This window comes from Artibeus jamaicensis, unplaced genomic scaffold (assembly GCF_021234435.1).
Source record: "Artibeus jamaicensis isolate MK-2021 breed Jamaican fruit bat unplaced genomic scaffold, CSHL_Jam_final scaffold_1689, whole genome shotgun sequence".
Classification (NCBI taxonomy): domain Eukaryota; kingdom Metazoa; phylum Chordata; class Mammalia; order Chiroptera; family Phyllostomidae; genus Artibeus; species Artibeus jamaicensis.
Window position 1 is genome coordinate 14,827,265 of NW_026522029.1, and position 20,178 is coordinate 14,847,442.

General features: G+C 53.6%; 2 protein-coding genes across 2 annotated transcripts; one reads left to right on the forward strand and one right to left on the reverse strand.

The window, feature by feature from the left end:
* Positions 1 to 1,894: 1,894 nt before the first annotated feature.
* On the reverse strand, positions 1,895 to 11,756 carry TDP2 (tyrosyl-DNA phosphodiesterase 2). The gene is made up of 7 exons (XM_037153001.2): positions 11,554 to 11,756; positions 11,389 to 11,474; positions 9,706 to 9,879; positions 8,802 to 8,893; positions 6,937 to 7,055; positions 5,455 to 5,625; positions 1,895 to 3,332 (listed from the first exon to the last, which is right to left on the reverse strand). Exons 1-7 carry the CDS (start codon positions 11,716 to 11,718, stop codon positions 3,051 to 3,053), a joined length of 1,089 nt encoding a protein of 362 aa, XP_037008896.2. The 5' UTR covers positions 11,719 to 11,756; the 3' UTR covers positions 1,895 to 3,050.
* A 359-nt stretch (positions 11,757 to 12,115) lies between these two features.
* Positions 12,116 to 18,970, forward strand: ACOT13 (acyl-CoA thioesterase 13). The gene is made up of 3 exons (XM_037153002.2): positions 12,116 to 12,193; positions 17,785 to 17,969; positions 18,814 to 18,970. Exons 1-3 carry the CDS (start codon positions 12,116 to 12,118, stop codon positions 18,968 to 18,970), a joined length of 420 nt encoding a protein of 139 aa, XP_037008897.1.
* Positions 18,971 to 20,178: the final 1,208 nt, after the last annotated feature.

Consider the following 20,178-nt stretch of genomic DNA (forward strand, 5'->3'; position numbering starts at 1 on the left):
TGCGTACTCACGGGCAGACCGGCCTCACTTCGGTACTCGAACTCGCCCGCTCGCCGTCCCCGCTTCTCCTGCCCAGGACGGAGTCCCAGCCCGGGACCCGGGGCTCCCGCGGCTCCTACTTGCACGGTGACAGGGGCCAGGCCTGCGGGTCAGCCCGGGTACGCGTCCCCGGCGCCTGGAAAGCGCGAGCGGGAGACGCAGCTCCGGTCCCTCGCCGCCGTTACCACGGCAACGCGCGCGCAGGCGCACACACGCCAGAATCCGGGTAGGGGGCGCCCGGCTCAGCGCGCAGAGCTCCAATCACCTGGCACCCGGGCCGCGGCTCCCACCCTGCCGCCCACCGGTCAGGAGGCTCCAAGAGAGCCCCACGCCTCCCGTCACCCTGCTCCGATACGCTGGCAGCGCGCCTCCGGTGGGGGAGACCCCACACCCGCAGAGTCCAGCTGTTTTGAACACGTGCTGCTCTCAGACGCCAGCCCCACCCACCTCAACCTCCGAAGCCCACGAGGAAGGCTTCCTTGCATTGCTACAGCTTTCCTTCAATAGAAGCGCTGAGGCATCCAGGTGTGGCAACGGGGGCCTTCCTCCTGTGCTCCCGGCACCTGGCTGGACCGCCAGGATGAGCCTGGGGCGACCTCAGCGGGCGAGGCCCCGCCCGGACAAAACCGACACAATAGTCCTCGCACAGCCGACTGGGGGTACAGGAGGCAACACACGTTGGGAGAGTAAAAGCCTGTCCACAACGGAAAAGGTGGAATCCGGTTTGGAGGAAGAGGGAACACGAACGTGCCAGCTGGTGGGGCGGCGAGGTCAGCCGCAGAGAAAGGCCGAAGCGTTCGTGTTCTGATGTATAATATAGGTAATGAAGATGTTCACACGATGCTACTTCGGCGTTGTGTGAAAACCTGGGTTGGCGTCCCTGGAACACGTGCGAGGCCGCTCCCTCGCACTTGTCCTCAGATTAGGTGGGCATTTGTGGGCCCCCCGCTACATTATGTGCCGGACGCTGTAATGAACAAGGACCAAACGATGTACCCTTAGTACAGCGTTTCCGCTTTCGTTCTTGTTCATGTGCGGTTATGAAATTGGGCGATAAAAGACAAAGAACTTCTTAAGGTGGGAGAAACAGGTCTTGAAGGTTCAAGTACATTCCCCATCAGGGCAAAATGGTGCTTCACCTAGTGGAATACAAGATTCTCAGCTGCACATTCACCAAGAAGGGAAGTAAAGTACGTAAAGCTACTTTATTCGAAAAACCTGGGGTTCAAAGTAAAAAAACTCAAAATACTGCAAATCGATAGGTTCTTAATTCTTGCCTTGTGGGAGAACTATTCACTTCAGTTTGTCTCTGAGATTTTGTCGCAACAGCAGTCCCCCCTTATCTGCAGCTGGAAAATGCTCCCGTTAAGAGGAAAGGGGAGCTGAGAACAATCAGGAACGACTGAGACGGCGAAAATCATCCACCTGTTACTGCAGCACATTGTTGTAACCATTCTACTTACTGTTGCCGATCATCTCGGTGTGCCCAACTTACAGATTAAACTTCATCACAGGTACGGACGGACGCAAAGCAGGAAACGGTGAGCTCGGGCTCTACCGCCTGTGAGTTTCAGGTGCTCGAGCTGCGGAAAGCACGCCCCCCTGAGGGAGGGAGGGGCCGCCGTAGCGGGCAGTGTTTCACTTGGACGAAGTCCCAGGAAGAAGCGGTCTCTCTCACGGGTTTAAAACAATGCGATGATTATTTACTCTAAGGCACAGCACTACGTCTCACTTTCCGATGTCGCCTTCCATATATACATAGTGATGTGACGTGAGGTGGGGCTCTTCTCACTTCTTACAAGGGCTTAAGCAGTTTGCACCCAAAACATCCCTTCTCACAAAAAGGAACTAATGCTACAGTATTAGCATTCTCATTTTAATGATTAAAGTTGTACTTTACATATAAAACTCCTTTCCCTGGTCACCACAAAGACAGTGTTCTGTATACATTCAGCTGGTCTTTTCTGAGCTGTTCTACTTGTTAGTTCTGACGCCCCCTCTGAAAACAAGGTTCCACTACGACTCCTTCCAGTTACCTCTCAGCGGCTCCTTCCTAAGCTGAGAAGCCAGCTCAGCCCGGCCGCCCCCTGGCGGGGAGACGAGGCAGTGCAGGCAAAGCCGGGCTCCCCGCCACCCCCTTCCACGGGTGAGGCTGCAGTGGCGGAGCCAGAAGCCCCAGGAGGGGAACATCCAATCCCATTACGGCACCAAAACCCACTACCAACAGGTAAAATTCTCTATTTAAGGTGCCTTTCTCTTATGGCAGAAAAAGTTTCCTCAAAGCACATTTAAAAGTGCTCCTTAAATAACATAATTCAATCTTCAAGTAGCAAAACTAAAAGGCTATTTCTCTTTACACAACTATTCTCTTGGAAAAAGTCCTGTGCTGCCATAAAACAGACTCTCATCCTCACTAAGCCTAACTGCTCTTTTGGCAACACAGCTGTGAACGTGAATTTGAGAAAGTTAAGGCAAAGCATGGGTTCACGTACAGCTCACCAACCAGGCCGCGGTGAGCTGACAAAACCCTGCTCTGACACGGGAGGGCAGCGTCGGCTTCAAGGCCGGCAAGCATGGCTTTGGACTAGATCCTCGCAGTTGGTGAAATGGGACCAAAGATCCAGTGTGAAGCACTCAGAAACAGCCAGTTTTTCCCTTTTGTAGACTTACTTAACATATGAACTTTTTTTGGTTAATGACTTTTAAAATAAGTCAACTCTAAAGACTAGCCTAGGGACAAGGCGACCCGGCTCCACAGGCCTTCACGCCTTGTTGCCCAGAGGCCTCGCGTTCTGAGCACGGGTACTTTGCTGAAATAAATGTTAACTTTCAGTTCTGAAATCTAAGGACGCAGATCACAAACGAAAGCACAGCAGTTTTCCTTCTCTTCCAGGGGTGCGGGTCATAACTCCTGCACACGAACTCGAGTTCCAGACAGGCAGGGTCACCGTGTATTTGCAAGCCCCCAGCACAGACTACAGAGCCCAGGAGACTGGCATCGGGAAAACACATCACAGTATCACGTCCAAGTTGCACAGGAGGCCCCAGTGATCACTGGGGAACCTGCCGCAGTCCAGCTTCTCCAGCCCAAGGAGGTCCAGACTTCGGGGAACGATGTGGCCGCCGTCTGCGGCTGCTCTGAAGAAGATGCGATCGAAACGGTGCTTGCTGACGGCGCGAATGCCCAGGTTCGAGTTCGCCTGCGTGTCCCATGTGTACTGGCAGTGCTTGGGCCTGCCCAGCAGCTCCCAGACGTCGGAGATGTTGCCGGGCAGACCACCGCACCGGGCGACCTGGGAGACAGAAGATCTGTAAGACTCAGAGTTTCCTGAAGTTAAAAAGGTGTCTTCACTGTGACACCCTAAGTCCATTACAAATCAAAGGGTCCCCCCAAGTTACTTGACAGCCCACCATGCAGCACCAGATGTTTTTTTCAGAGGCTGCGTTAGGAAACATGCTTTGCCGCACGATGAAGCAGGTAATGCGAGAACAGCAAGAGCATCAGTCGTCTGGAATTATCCCCCGCTCCTCCGCCCCACAGACGGGTCCGTGACTCCGGGTGGCAGATGAAACTCAGAAGGCTGGGAACCCGTGGCCTCGGTTGTCACTTAGTTTTTCAAAAATAAACACCAGTGAAAGGACAAAACCGCGGCTCCGGTCTATAAACCCAAAAGCTGCCGCGTGTGTGGTCCCGCTGCCTTCGGTCCTACTTGGAATTTACTAACGGTATTAACTCTTCCTTATGCCACTGCCACTCCAGGGCTCAAAAACGATCATGGTGAAATGCACACAACGGCTGCCCTGTACCCCGTGCGGTTCAGTGGCACCCAGTGCAGCCACATACCAGTGTAGCCGGCATACCGCCCGCCTCCCCAGCCTCCACCCGGCTCACTTAAAACCGGGTTCTTTTTTATTGTTGGCTGTTCATCGCCAGAGTGCTCTGTACATTCGCCGGGAATCCGTGTGTCACCCCCCCACTTGCACAGGGGCCACGCTCATCTCCGCGCGTTCCGATGCCAGTGTGCTCACTGCGGCAGCGCGCAGAGTCCTCCAGGCTCTGCTCACCAGACACACGACTTGCAGCTGCGCCCCCCGCCCCCCCGCACGGCCACCTCACCCCGCTGACCGCAGCCTTTGCTGCAGGCGGGTGGTCAACGTCTGTGACGCCCGCCCGCCCGCTTCCTCCTGGCTGTCTGTGCTTCGGCTGCCAGACCCCGGAAGCCGCTGCCAAACCCAGTGCCCTGCACCTCTCCCCATGTGTTCCCTACGTGTCGCGGTTTTAGCTCTTTAGTTCCTGATCCATTCTGAATGAACGGTCGTGTAGGGAGTAAAGTAAGGAACCGACCTTATTTGTGTGCGTGGATACCCGGTTTGCCAACGCCATTGGCTGAGCAGCAAATTTTTATGAAGTTACCAGTCACTCAACTAGATGCCCAGAACCCCTACCTATAAACCCACCAAACTGCAGATAGGCCAATGGAGAGCTTTTTTTTTTTTAAGTATTTTAATGTGGTTTTCTTTAAAGACTTTATTTATTTTTAGAGAGAGGGGAAGGGAAAAAGAGAGAGAAACATCAATGTGTGGTTTGTCTCTCATGCGCCCCGGACTCGGGACCTGGCCTGCAACCCAGGTATGTGCCCTGAGTAGGAACTGAACCTGCAACCCTTTGGTTCATAGGCCCGTGCTCAACCCACTGAGCCACACCAGCCAGGACAAGAGAGCTTAGTTTTTGAACTTCCTGCCCAAGGACACAGTCGGGCAGGAGTGAGGCAGAGCCCCACGCCTCTCCCCACAGTCCTCTCCGCGGGCACCCAGACTGCTCCCTCCCCGGACCCCTCCTCCTCCCTCCGGGAGCGCGCCCCGATGACTGCCCGGGTGACTGCCCACAGGTGTCCATTTCAGTTCCCCTTAGTCTGATGTGAGGTCCACCAGAGTGGGGGGGAGGCAAGATGGGCTTGCCTTTTACTATCTACTTAGATACTAAATAGTATTTAGTATCTATTTAGATAGATACTAAGTATTCATTTAGATAAATAGATCTATTTAGTACTCTATAGATATAAAGGAAAGAGACTACACTTCAGACCTGGACACGGCGGTACCAGGAAAGCAGGACAACCTCGATGACGGTCCTAGTCACCACTGAGTGGATCCACCAGTAAATGTGACCTCTCCCAAACTCTGCGTCACTGTCTTCTCTGGACACCTCCATGACCCCGTGTATGTTCCCCGAGGACAGATAGACCTCCTGCTCCTGCCTCCCGGGGCAAGGCGCAGAGCACAGCTAAGTAGCCATCTGCTGGGTCACACCTGCAAGGTCACTTATGTGTGCCACCAGCTTTGGTCACCAGGAGCCTGAATTGGTTTCTACAGCAATAACCTGCCCGTAAACACAGAACTGCTGTTGCCACTCACTTCGCGATCCCTTAAATTTGTGTCTCCCGCAAATATCACCGTGGCCGACTCCGGGGCCTCCTGCATCTTCTTTAAGACCATTTTGAGCTGATTCATTCGTTCCTGGGCGTGCTCTCTGGTGCTCTCCAAATGGGCCGTCATGAGGCAAAGTCCGTTTCCCGACACGCTGGCCTGCAACAGGACACGCCATTGCAGTGGCTGAAACCAGCCGGAACACTGAGCTGGGACAACAGAACCCAGGGCCACCCCCTGACTGGCCCACATCAACCGAGGGGAACCACCCAACCAGCAGGGGGCTTCTCTTCCAGGTCAGGGAAGCCCGGGTCGCTGCTCCGGAAGGAGGCTGCTCGGCCACACCCGCTAACCCTCCACTGTGCGCCCTCCCCCAAGGCCCCAGGCTCCCCCTCCGCGTTCCCACTGCTTGCTGCCAGGACCCTTCTGACGTCCCCAGACTGACGTAGAGCGTAGAGCGTGATCCCTGAACACGGGACGGTGCTTTCACCCACTGCTGGGTCGCCCAGGGCCCGGCATGCAGGCCCTCACGGAAGGCCAGCTAACCGTTTCCCACGACAACCCCAAACCAGCGCTCGAACACTCGAGTGCGCGCCCCTTCCTGCTGAGCACCCACGGTCTCCTGCGTCTGAGTCCGCCCGGCCCACCGTCCTCTCACCACAGTGCCCCGGCTGTGGCCTGGACACCCACGTGAGCCCCACGCCCGTCCGCGCCCGCCAGGCTCACACAGGCCCCCACCCCGCCTGCGAGCTCGCGCATGGCGTTCCAGCACCTGCGCTGCTCTGATGTCTGCACCGGACCTACTTCGGGGCCCAATTCCAGTGCGACCTCCTGCATAAAACCTCCCAAACCACCCAGCTGATCCCTTATCCAGAAACAAGCTCCGGCTGCACCGTGGGGACAGACGTTAACCAGACTTCGTGCGGGGCTTGCCTCGCAATGGGCACAAACGTGCATCGCCACGTTGCACACCGGAAACGAGCATTGCCGTGAGGTCCTCGGATCTCCACGGAAAACACCCGACGCCTGGCGCCTTCTCCTTTCTCTAACCTTCCCGGGCGCAGCCCGGGCCCCGCCCCCACCCCCGGGCGGGCCTTCCCCTCCTCCGTGCCTGCGCCGCCCCCCTTCCAGGCCTGGCTCCCTCCTGCGGGCCCCACTGGCGGAGCCCACGGCGCAGCGACAGTGCCCTGAGTAAAAACCGCGCCGGGAGGCGAACTTGGGATGTTACCAGCACTTTCACATCATGGGGAAACGTCTACTGAATCAAGGGTTTTATTTCCCCAAGTTTGTCTATATTTGAAATGTACATAAAAAACTAACTTGACAAAGTCCCTTAAGGCCATTAAAAGACTCTTAGTGAGGAGCAAACTTTTCTCTGAAGACAATAGTTTAAAAACAAAGACGCCACCATGGAACTACAAAGAATCTATTCTTTCTTTAAAGAGCAGTTGACTTTTAAAATTTACTTACATGCACACACAAAAGGTTTCTCATCATTTTTGTTTTTGGAAAAGGAATAATCTCTTGGCTTTTCAATGTCACTCTCGATTTCTTCAACATTATGGCTGTGAAATATCCTTCCATGTGACCTTCAAATGTTTATGGAACAGAGTTTAGGTGGTGAGGACAAGCGGACCTGCAGTTTATCACACTCCCCCTGCGGGAGTCCCCCCCCCCCACCCCGTTCTAACAAACAGGGCCAGACACTTCAATGGCTCTCAATCTTAAAAGTAAACTATTTCAAAACAGCCCAAGGTGGCCAGCCAAGCCCGTGTTTACCTTCCCCCTCCCAAAACGTAACTGCAAGTACGGGAGAAACATAAAAACAAACATGACTTCACACAAGTGCCAAAAATAGTTAATGGTGCCAACAGGAAACCAAAAAATAAAGAAATTTCGGAAAGAGTAGACAAGAGTTCCACTGAGGCAGAGTGACACGCACCGGCTTCTCCCTCCGGGAGCCCCGGAAGGTTACAGTGAGGGAAGGGCAAAGGCGGGAGGGCGTCGGGCGCAAGGAGAGCAGGCAACAGAAGCAGGGGGCAGAGAACGAAGGCTCCCAGCAGTTTCTCGGAAAACCAGGTTGAGGGAGGCGGGTAACTGACTTATCAGAACAGAGCAACCGGAGGAAGAGGAAGATAAGAGGGGAGGAAACGAGGAAGAAAAAGGACGAGGGATGGAAAGGGAGGGGCCAGGAGGGAGGGAGGCAGGCGGGGGGGGGACGGGACGGACACACAGGGAAGAAGAGCCTTCCAGAACTGAGGGTCACAGACCTCCGGACTGCAAGTTCCTACCAAGTGTTCAGAACAATAAAAAAAAGACCCAAAGAGCCCTGGGATTAAAACAAAGACCCTGAAAGTTTAGGAGGGGTAAGGGAGAGGACAGGAATTAGTAGGGCTTTAAATTTATAATCACCAATAATGGAAACCAGAGAACACTGAATTAGTGCCTCCAAAACTCTGAGGAAAAATGACTGCGTACCTAGAAATCTAGGTCCAGACAAACTGTCAACTGACGCAGAGGGAACAACATGGAAGCCCCGCCCACACAGGTTCTCAGAAAGCGACCCTGAAACCCCATTTTGTGTAAAAGTGAAAGTCAAAACATGACACTGGGGCCCGAACCATGAAATGTAGCCAAACACACTCAGTCAAAACAAAATAGATGGAGAGTCAGGAAGCTAAATTATTCACAGTAAAAAGCCAGAAGAACAAAAAGTAAGTCCTGGCTGGTGTGGCTCAGTGGATTGAGCGCTGGCCTGCGAACCAAAGGGTTGCTGGTTCTCAGTCCCAGTCCAGGGCACACGCCTGGGTTGTGGGTCGGGTCCCCGGTTGTGGGATCGCAAGAGGCAACCCTACACTGATGTTTCCCTTTCCTTCTCTGTCCCTTCCTCTCTGTCTAAAAATAAATAAATAAAATCTTTTTAAAAAATAAAAGAAAAAAGACCTTTTAAAAAAGCATAACCATGTGAAATAAATACATTAAGTACAATGGAAAAACCAAAAAATTGGGGGAAAATGCCTAAACACAATGCAATTATCACACTTAAAATTTTTAACAATTAATTTCATCAAAAAGCTACTTGGTGTCTCAAATTTTGGCAAATTGCATTTTCCTGAGCTATCGTCCACTTCAACCACTTTTTCACAAAAATTAACAGTAAGCTGTGTAAAATATTCTCCCACAGTTCTTTCAGTATCCTGTGTCTGGCCTGTTTTGCTCGAACTCATTTTGTTTGTTTTTTTTGTCTGTGCTCCTCTAGGCTAACCTTGATTTATCTCTTTCGTTGACTTGTTTTTCAAAGGAAAAGAGAAGTAAAACAGCAGGAAAGACGTTACCTGTGATAATGGTGTAATTACTCACTCTCTTCTTCAGGAAGCTGTAATACGGGGGAATGACCTCCTGCAGAAACACCACGTCTGGGTCGTACCTGGTTACAGACATCAGTTGACGATAAACACCAGGCTCCCGGTTTCATTGGTGGCTACTCACGATGTAAAAGAAACCCCAAACCGTCACCCTCTAAGACACCTAGCACTGTGTTTGTTCACACTGAGCTCTGGTAACTGAGATGAGAGGTCTGTGCTCTGTCACGCGCTGCTGTGAAGATTAACTTAGAAAACACACACACAATGGCTTGGTGAAGCTCAAAGAACGAGAGTCACTGGAAAAAGGAGCCAGACACTGAGCGCGCCCGACGGCCCTGCGTGCTGAGGGACCCCGCGACATCACCTTGTTCTAGCCTCGAGACAGGACATAGAAAACTGAGCTCCAGAGAACAAGGTAGCTCACATGAACTGCACAGGTGACAGCCGGGGTGTGACAAAGCTATTTTGGTAATTTAGCTATCATAGCAATAATTAGACAGGGTCCGGCACAAATAACACCCCTCTTTTCTATTACAAAATCATAAGCACGTCATTCTGTAACAGAGCACTATCCAATTCAAACACACCACACGACATTTTAGCTGAGATGTTCACACGAAAACTGCAAACGATCACACCCACAGTCTCACCCTACCCACCACACTCGGGCAGGCGTTAGGGCTGCAGCACCCTGTATGCGAAGGTCAGTAAGTAAAACCGCGCCAGATGGCGGCTAACGGGCATCGCTGCTCCCGCCGCGCCAGCCCTGACAGCAGGACTGGGTTCGGGTCCCAGACCCTCGGCGGCTGGCTGTGCTTGAACACCGGTTAGACACTTCCCCACGCATCCCGGAAAGAGAAATAGCGGCACTCACAGCGCTAAGAAGGAACACACCCCTTTAGCCCTCTCCAGCAGGTTATTTACGTCCAGCCCGTCAATATTCCAGGTGATCATGGAGAACACGCTGCCGTCCTCCTGCTGAACAGTGTCTGGCGTGCGGCTTCCTGAGCAAGCGGGGTCGGCTGGCTCCTCACTGGTTAGGTCAACGCTGGCGAGATCAGAATGAAACACAGCTTTGCCAGTAATCCATGAACTGCTTAAATGTTAAATCTTTCACAATTAGTTGTGGCCCTCATTTCAGTTAAATGCATTTAAAGTGACCCCAGAGGGTCCGCTAGTGGAAGCAAGCGTCCGGACGCTGAGGAAACAGACTCTGCGAATGTTGACCCGCCCGCACACACGGCTGACTCAGTGTCCTCCCACAACCGCGCCACCAAAATGCTTTCCTGAGCCAAGACCCCAAACTGGACTAAAGCAACATTTCCACGTTATTTGGACTCGTTTCAAGCCAGGTTTGAAAAAAGATCTCATCGTGGCAGGTAACAAACAGCTGCCAATGCTCGTTTTGGCCCATGAGCTGGGATCTAACCCTCTCCAGGGACCTGGGCCTCCGTGACCCAGTGGTACCTCTGGGGCTTGGTCGGGAGATGCCTGCAGGCTTTCCCTGCGGCCTCCTGGAACACTCTCTCCAGGAACCTGGGCCACTCAGTAGAAAGTCCGACGTCCAACTCCCCGAGGCTGCCACGCCCAGGCCACAGGTGCCTGCTCTGGTCCCAGCCTCACAGCCGACCCCCACCTTCCACCAGCTCCACCCGGGCTCCAAGCATACAGCCAGTGCAGACTGACCCTACCCTGCCTCTCACGAGGTACTCAGCTATTTTCTGAAACAGCAGAACAAAACTGCAAGCCACGCAGCCCAAGAGGCACAGGGGAGAAAATGTTGCAAATTACACCCAGAACCAAAGAACCAACCAGGGGACAGGACCGGAACCTGAACGCGGAACCCTTTCAGAAGCGAAGGGTCCGCTGTCCGGGAAGGTCTGGTGCTAAAACCCCTTAAATCTCGTTCGAACCCTGGGTAGGGAGACAGGTTTGAGTCTCATTTGAGTCATGACCCCCGTCGGACCGCCAGGTGCCCGCAAAGTAACACTTCCTTCTGATACCAGAAGCTGGTGCTAGTCTTGGCTTCTGAGCGCATCGGGCAGAGAGCCCTGGCTCGGTCACACTGGTTTTAGTGCCCATTGGTAATTCCAATTACCAATTCCAATTCCAATTGGTAATCCCGCCTGAAGTCATTATTACTATGGCGGTTCCCATGTGGTGCTTTTCTTCTAACTCCATCACGTCTTCCACATTTACTATTTGGAATCCCACTGGAAGGACGAACGTACTGTCATTGGTATGGATTCTTTGCAGATGAAGCCTCGCTGTTACTGGAGTAACAGGGGCAGGTGTGCATTTTACAGAAAACCAGATTTCTAGATGGCTGCCCGCAGAAAACAAACAATCAACGCGGAATGCAGGCGGACTTCCACGCTACTTTGTTTCCATAGAGATTTTTGCCTCATTCCTTTGCAACCTTGCGCTTGCATGTTTCCTATATACTTCGAGCGAATTTCAGACGCTTCCCGGACTCCCAATCCGGCCGGTGGGGCCGGGCGCGCCTCCTTCCCCACCTGGGGCACCACCTAAGCCCCGCCCGCCCGCGCCAACTCACCAGGACCCCGGCTCGGGCGCGGTCTCCGGGAGGTGTGGGACGGCGCCCTCCTCCGCCTGCGGCTCGAAGTAGGCGTTCAGCGCCCTCTGAAAAGAAACAGAAAGGTGGGTGGGGTCGCGCGCGCCCGGCGCGCAGCCCGTACCCGACCGAACAAGGTGAGCGTACTTCCATCTCCCAAGCGTTCTCGGTCAGGAAGCGCCGCGCCACAGCAGCCTCGCAGCTGGCGATGGTGATGAAGTCCACACACAGCAGGAGCCGTTTCTTCTCCGCGGGATCCCCGTCGTCGACCCCGGCCTCCAGACCGAAGTCCAGACTACGCTTCCGCTCCATCGCCGCAGCCCTTCCCCGCCTCCCACCGCGCTGCTTTGCGCAGGCGCCCGTCCCGCCTCCCCAGTGTCCCCGCATCAACCGTCCGGAGAGAAACACTTCCCTCCCGCGGAAGGCGATATGCGCTGCACAAAGGAAGGCCGCTGCGCAGTGCAAGAGGGATGGAGCGCGGGGGTGGGGAGGACAAAACAGCGGGAGCACGGGGTCACGACGGGATGCGGAACAACCGTGCGCGAGCGCGGGAGGAGCGGGGGCGGCATTGCGCGCGCCGAGGACGTACTTCTGCCCGCCTGCGTCCTCTGCGTCCTCTGCGTCCTTGTGGTTTTCCAAGGTTCTAGGTCCCCTGGCTCTTCCAAGGTTTGTTCTTGCTCGAGACCCTGAAACCGGCGGACCGGCCAAGATGAGCCTGGCCAAGAATGCACGGGAGGCTTTGAAGGCCATCACCAGTTTCCCCGGTTTTGACAGAGTTTTGGAAAAGGTATGGTAGGGCGCAGCCGCGGCTTGGGGTGAAGGGAGAGGAGGCACCGCACTGGCATCTCACTCGATTCTGTCGCTGCGCCCGTAGTTCAGCTTAGTGATCACGGTTACTTCACGGAGCGCCGTAACGTGCCGGGTTAAGAGCACAGACGAGGCCATCTAATTGTCCATAAATAGTATGGCTCTCCTGCGTGGAGACAGCATTGCGCTGGGTTCTAGTGCCAGAAAGAAGGACGGTGGCCCGAGAGGAAGCCGACGTCTCCTTCCCCGCGCGCCTGCAGGGTTATTACAGCAGGACAGCTGAAGCGAGGCAGCAAACTCAGGTGCTGCGTGGCGGGGTGCACAGGAACCAAGTAGCCCACACTCCTAGTCTCCACTGCCCATAGAAAAACAAGCTCCATAGGAAGCATTTATCGATCAGCACGAGTAACACACTTAGCCTAGGAACTTGTGAATTTTTCCCGAGATGTTTAAATGCATTCATGCCTGTTTTCCTTCCGATTAGGATAGAGTGCTGGGTGTAGCATCCACCAACGCGAGCAACAAATGGTCGGAAACTTTCAGGAGTTTAAGATGGAACTTTATTGGCCAAAGCTTTACCTGTGCAGGGGCGAACTCTCGAGGTGTCCGGAGAAACGGTGCCCAGAGGGCTGCAAATGAGAGTCACGCCTGGCTCTTACAGCCTAGAGTTTTTATTGGGGTGAGCAAGCAAGCAAATACAGAAGCAGATGTAGCCGTTAGCGATTGGCTATGTCGAGGGAACACACATGGCTATGCTTTCTGCTTGCAGCAGTGGATAATTTTCTGCAAAAACAAGGTCATGCACAGGCGGTTATTTTGTTTGTTAACACTCATTGTACTTTCTATCTGGACTCTGCCTCGAGCTCCTTGTTCCTCTTGGCTACTTTTATCTAATTCTGGGCCTAACACGGAAATTTGGAAATAATTTGGAAGTGGGGCTTAAACACAAATCGTCTGCAAACGAAGAATGTAGGGCTTTGGAGCAAGGTCTCCCTCCTGGAACTCAACTTTTAGGCTGTATTTGCAATGTTTAAGTAACTGTCTCGAATGAGCTCAGGGCTTTTGGGTGTGTGTGTGGAAAACAACGGAAATATCTAGAGCTGGCATTGGTGGTAACTTGCCTTCCAGGAAGATATACTCATTAACCCAGATGTGTTGGGTTTTACAGAGGTGAGGTAGGGTTGATGAGCCGTGCAGCCCAAGTCTGGGCCAGCGCTGTCTGATAGACATGTGTTGCAAGCTACAAATTCGAGCCACATGTGGGATTATACACTTTATAATAGTCACATTTTAAAAGGCAAAAAGAAATAGGCAAGTCAATTGTAGTGATATATTTAAGTAACTCATTAGATCCCAAGTAGTCTTTTAAAATATATATATATATTTTATATTTATTTTTAGAGAGAGAGGAGAGGCGGGAGAAAGAGAGGGAGAGAAACATCAATCAGCTGCCTCTTGCACACCCCCAACTGGGGACCTGGCCCACAGCCCAGGCGTGTGTGCTGAGCAGGAATCTGACTGGCAGGTTTGGTCTACAGTCTGGCACTCAGTCCACACCAGCCAGGGCCAAAATAGTCTTTTCACATGTAATCAATACAAAAAAGTATTTTCTTTTTCATACTTAATCTTTGAAATGCAGGTGCATTTTACACATACAGTACCTCTCAGTTCAGAGTGGCCGTGTGTCAGGGCTCAGTACCATATTGACTGCACAGGTCAACAGCATCGTAGGTACTCTGTTGACTGACTGGATCTCAAACAGGTTTTGAGATGGGTTTGTGCAGGCAGAATTGCCCAGGGGTAAAGTAGATGGTGTGTAGTGATCTGTCCATCTAGTTGTGGACATGGCTCCTTTTACCATAAATTTTATAGTAATAGTGACCTGGACCAGGGGTTCTCTCTGGGGGTGACTGCTCCCATGAGACTTTCGGCAATGGCTGTGCAGAGATATTTCGGGGCGTCACAGTTGGGATGGGAGAGCCACTCCCGGCATCCAGCTGGTAGAGGCCAGGGAGGAAGCTGCTAGATGTCACGCAGAGCATCTCTTCCCCGCCCCCACAGCAAAGCCGTCCAGCCCAAGTGTCAGCAGTGCTGAGGCTGAGGAGACTTAACTCATCCTCTTACTCACTCCCCTTGTTCTAGGTCAAAGGCACAAAAATCGCTACTCTTGCTTTTTCTGAACGTGAACCTTGGAGTTGGTTGTGCAGATCACGGGACTTCTTCGCATGGAACAAAACCAGTCTTGCGCTAAATCTCTAGTTAACAACCCTTTACGTTCAAGTCTCTGTTAAAAGGACCACTTTGCTTTCTGTGTCAAATAGTTTTGTCCCTCAGGTTCTCTTTGGGTTGACCACAAAAGGGCAGTGATACAGTTTGAGATTCATTAATATGCCAACAGATATTTCCATATTCATTACTGGCCACTAAACAGGTCTAGGTACAAGAAATACACAAGTAAACGATAAAGCGAGGTTTACGCAGACTTACTAAGTATACAAGTCTTGACGGTCATACTACCTGTAAGGTCAGAAATGGAAATAACCCATGTCCCACAGGGGAACTGGGAAAGAAATCACTAGCTCTCCAAGGAGTCGTGACTTTAAAAATACTTTAGTAACATAGTAGCATGTACAACTTTATGAAATTAGAACTTTTTGTTTGCCATATTTGTTTAGATAGCCCTATATGTCAGGCATAGGGTGCGTTGCTAATAGGAGCTCATCTTTTTATGGTACAAGGTCCAACGAAAGTCAAAATGCAGTGATCTGGAAAAGAATGTGACCCTGCAGCCCGGAGTTGAACCCTGACATGGCAGTTAGAACTGCCACGGAGACCGGGCACTGGGCTAGTGTGCACAGAGGCCGTTCTCGGAAAAGGAAGCGGAGTGGGCAGTAAGCGTGAGCGGAGGCTGTCCGCCTGGCCGTGCATATTCAGGCCAGGAGACATCATCGGGTGGGGCCTGTTGTGCGGTGAAAACTGAGGGTTGCGGTGCATTACTGCTGAGGAATTTGGTGGGGAGTGAGCACTGTTACTCACTGCCCTGGAAAGGGAATCGGGCAGGTTGGTTAAAAAGGCATGTGACCATTCACCCAGAGTCCCGATTTGTCCTGTGCACACAGAGGCGCTTCTGTTTGTAATGGTGGGGAGCGTGGGAAAAGCGTCTGGCACAGCTGAGGCCAGGGAGCCCACAGCTGCCTGAGTGCCGGCCTGAGCTGGAGGGACAGCCTGGCACACTGGGAACGCGAGAATGGACTGCAGAGCAGGGTGTGAGGTGTGACCCGTTTTCTCATGGATCCTCTCTCCGTGACCCATGAGAAAGGGGGACCCCACACACATGTACGTTTGAGCGTGCAGAGACCGAGGGGGACCCACAGCACTGACCGGAAGTGGCATCTCTGTACTGCGATCCATTCAGGTGTCCACAGGGTGGTCACCTCGTAAGTTATACAGATGTCTCATCACTGTGGTGTGAAACCCATGCATTTGTTGTCTGTCAAGTGCAACTGAAAAGTTCTTTAATTGAAACAGGAGTGAGTGGCAGTTCAGCCTGCTGGGCCGGCAGGGAGCCAGGCATGGCCAGCGAGACACTGAGCGCAGGCCACTGAGCGCAGGCCGGCGCTGGGGCGATGCCGCGGGGAAGGAGCCCAGCGTCGTGCAGAGCAGCCGCACCTGCTCAGGGGACCGCTCCTCTCGGCACTGGTGCTGGGCGGCCCGTTTCAAGGGAAGTGACGGTGAATTCCCATTTCTGCTGCCTCAGAACCAAACCGGGGTGGACCTCTGTGTCCACCCCTGGGGATGAGACGCTGCTGCGTCGCCCGCCACTCCACTGTCCACTCGTCCCCTTCCCCCGAGCCCTGGTGTGTGAAGACCCCAGAACTTGTCACCGAGTGTGTCAGGACAGCTGAGCCAGCCCCCGCCAGGTGGGAGTCCACGCTGCCCCAGCCCCACCCTGTCTGCCCCTCCTTGGGGTTCAAGGCCGCAGAGCCTGTGTGGGGGCAAGCTCTTGCCAAGGTGACCCATGGGACAGGCCTTCATGGCAGCCACCTTTATGGGTGTTTTGGAACAAGCCAATGAAAGAGGGACCTTTACTGGTGTTGGGGGAAGTGACTGTCCATCCTGCTCCCGTGACCTCGCACTCCCCAGCGATGAGGACCAGGACCTCAGGCAGCCGGACCTCCTGCTGGCAGCGGTCCCTCCGCCACAGGCCTTTCTGTGCTTGTCTGTCCCACGCCAGCGAGCCAGGCATTCCAGCTCATCACCCGCAAGGTGGCAGTGCTGGGCAGGCCCACGCACACGCCCTGGAAAGGGCATCCCACCTGGCACGGCCTGGGGTGTGGTGGGGCCTTCACCTGCGGCCAGTTGTCTGCTGTCTACACGGACTGGCCCCTGCTGTGAAACGTGTTTCCCACTGACGCACCTGTCCGACTAAACGTAGCAGGGTTCAGGGTGGTTGGTGCCGCGTGGTGGGTTTCCAGCGGGGCCTCTGGAGGATGAACTACAGAACCACTCACGCTGTGGCCCGTGACCTCCAGTGTCTTCCTGATGGAGCCACAGACCTAGAGACTCCACAGTGAGTGACCAGGGAGACTTGAAGGCATAGATCCCAGACTTGGTTCTGTCACTCCCCGGATGACCTTGAGAACGAATCACCCTTCCTTATTAGATGGCACGTGGACCGTGTTCAGCAGTGCCTGGCCAGCGCGTACATCAGAGGGCTCAACAGACGGCGGTTCTCTGGGCTCTAACCAACCACTGACCGCTGTAGGCTTGCCTGCCCACCCCCAGAGCAGCAGGCACACCCAGGGCTCCCCACGTCTGGCCTGGCCCCCTAGTGATGGACAGTGGGAATGACCATTGCCAGACCCTCCGCCCTCAACTTCTAAATGCCACACTGCCCCCATGGCTTTTCCTAGTAACTTAAAGGTACAGGAAACCCATTTCTACTACTTTTCTATGTTTCTTTGCAAAGATATATAAAATTTAAGTGATTTTCTTCTACACTTTTCCTTGTAATCCTTTCGCACTGTGATACCGTGACTTAATAGCAGTCATCTCATTTTGCTGGATTAAGTGACTAAACTTTTTGTACCAAATTATGGCATAATATTATTCTAGTAACTCACTGTACTACTGAACATTTCTCGTTTGTTTTAAAAATTGATTTAAACCACTCACTACAAAGTCATTTTAAAAATACTCCGCAGAAACTAGGCAACATCCGGACTAACCCTGGGACAGGCTGACAGGTCACAGGGAGCAGCCAGGCTCCGCTGGTGGCCGTGGAGCGAGGCCGCCCGGTGGGCCCACGACAGCTGCGCAGCTCCAAGGGGATGCGCGACCTCGCCGGGGGTTGGACACTGAACGAGACCCCCGCTGGTCTTCCCTGCGTTCCTGTCTGTAGAAAGCTTACACCAGGGCTGCCTTCTGTCCGAGGGAGATGGGCCGCATTCGACCCCGCACCCCCTTTCTTCTCTGGGGTGACCCGGTTTAACCCTGTGGGGTTCTGACGGGCTGGCCGTTCGAGCTTTCTAGCACCACGTAATGCTCACCGGCCTCATTGTCCTCATGCAGGTGACTCTGGTCTCCGCAGATCCGGGGAAGGTGACCTGCGAGCTGAGGGTGGAGGAGGAGCACACCAACAAGTTTGGCACCCTTCACGGGGGGCTGACGGCCACCCTGGTGGACTCCATCTCAACGCTGGCGCTGCTCTGCACGGAAAGGGCCCTGCCGGGCGTCAGCGTGGACATGAATATCACGTAGGTAGCCCAGCTGTGCACCTCGAGGCCCACCCTGCAGCCTCCCCGGCCTCCAAGTCTAGAAGCCCGGGAACTGCAGGGACAGCGCGTCAGCAGGAGAGGGGGCGTGGCCTAGCCCTCCAAAAAGCAGGCACTCTACCTCCAACCCGGGTGCTGGTGGGAAAACCACCACGCAAACTCAGGGCTCCTGTGGAAGTCACTTCAACTGAGGGTGCAATAAGCACGTGGCAGGGCAAGAGGAAGCCCTCCTGGGATGGCAATCACAGGAAGCAAGCGTGTCCCCGAGCAGCTGGGTCAGGGGGCCGTCCCCGCCTTCCTCCAGGCAGCGGCCGGGCGTGGCCCTTCCCAGCCTTCGTGGCCGTCGTCAGACCCAGCTGCTGTCCCCCCTCCTCCGAGGCACTGCTGCCTTCGCAGCCCTAAAGAGTGTGAGTCGGGTGTGGCTCGTGCTTTCCAAGTGCGTGTTGACGAAGCTAGGACGTGGCCTCGAAGACGTACTGTCGGTATTCCAGGTGACAACTTAGGACTACAGGGTGGTAGGAAGGACATGTTAGATGTCTGTACACAGTTGTCACCAGGACCGTAAGGCTCCACATTCGTTCCTCAGTCTATATAGTCACCTTAGAGTTAGTTCAGCTCGAAATACAGGTACAAATACAGCTCGAAATCTTTCACTGGCTTCTAAGTAAATTGAAGTGGGAAACACTGAAACCCCTTCCTCTATTTATGGTTAAGGACAAGGCTCCGTGACGTGGCTCCGTGATTTCCACTAGGAAGAGCTCAACACAAGAGGGTGTTTCTCTTTTAAAAAGCACTGCCAGTAACACTGTAACAATTTCCCCTCAAGGTACATGTCGCCTGCTAAAGCCGGAGAAGTTGTGGTCATCACAGCGCACGTCCTGAAGCAAGGAAGGACACTGGCCTTTGCCTCCGTGGACCTGACCAATAAGGCCACGGGGAAGCTGGTGGCGCAGGGCAGGCACACGAAGCACCTGGGGAACTGAGCCGAGCGCAACCCGAGACCCGGCCAGGGGTGCGGAGCGCATCTCTCACATAACTGTAACCTTCCAAATAAACTAGCACGACTGGAAGTAGCCAAGAAGCGCCTTCTTTAAGAGCAGGAAGACCAGGTGGGATGTAGGGTGGGGCACCTTTTATTTTTTCACTTCAGGCCACTTCACTTTTAGGTTTTAATCACACAGATGAAAAATCCTTAGCCCAAAGTTTTCAAAACAGGAAAAGCAAGAAACTAGCAGGGCCACTTTGAGAAGGGCAACCGTAACGCTGCACCTGAGTGTTAAGCAGAAGGAGAAATAGGAACGAAGGGTCAATCCTTGATGAAGCCCAAGTCCTTCTGAGCTCTCAAATGCCACCTACATCTCTCTTTTAAACTCAGTTTCAAGACTGTGGAACTTCAAAACTCTCGGGCCCTTCCATGCTGGGAAACTGAGGGGCTGCCTGCCGTGTGGTGACTTGCTGCGGGACCGGTTTTCTCAGGGGAGGGGCCTACTCTTGGCACCGTGTCTAGCACCGGGTACAAAATCACGCAGGTCTCCAGGGTCTCAGGCTACAGTATCTGAAAGACTCACCCTGGCCGGTGTGGCTCAGTGCACGGAGCTGGCTTGTGAACCCAAAAGCAACCAGTTCAATTCCCAGTCAGGACACATTGCTGGGTTGCAGGCCAGAACCCTAGTTGGGGGCACATGAGAGCTGATGGATGTACCTCTCACACACTGAGGTTTTTCTTTCCTCCTTCCCTTCTAAAACTAAATAAAAATCTTATACTGCCCATGGTGTTCTTAGTATTAGATTTGTGTGTCATGGAGTCTTAGTGAACATCAGGATTAAAGAGCCACCCCACCCCACAAACAAACCCACTGTGAGTCAACCTGGAGACAGTCGACAGAAGGTGCTTCTCCAGCAGGACGCCACCCAGGACCCATGGGAACTGACATCAAGAATGGCTCCCGCAGGGTGGAAGGTCACGGCCAGAATACATCCTGAACATCTCACCAGGAGAAACGTCACACTTCAAACACAGGCTGTCCACTTCAAAGACACCAAGGTCAGTAAAGCTCAAGAACTGGGTCAGATTAGGGGAGACCAGAGACCGGGCAACTGAATGCAAGGCCCCTACGGCAGGGAGTTAAAACGCACTCTCTGGGGTGTTACAGGACAGGGCGCTCAGTGGCGGGTCCAAGTGGATCACCTG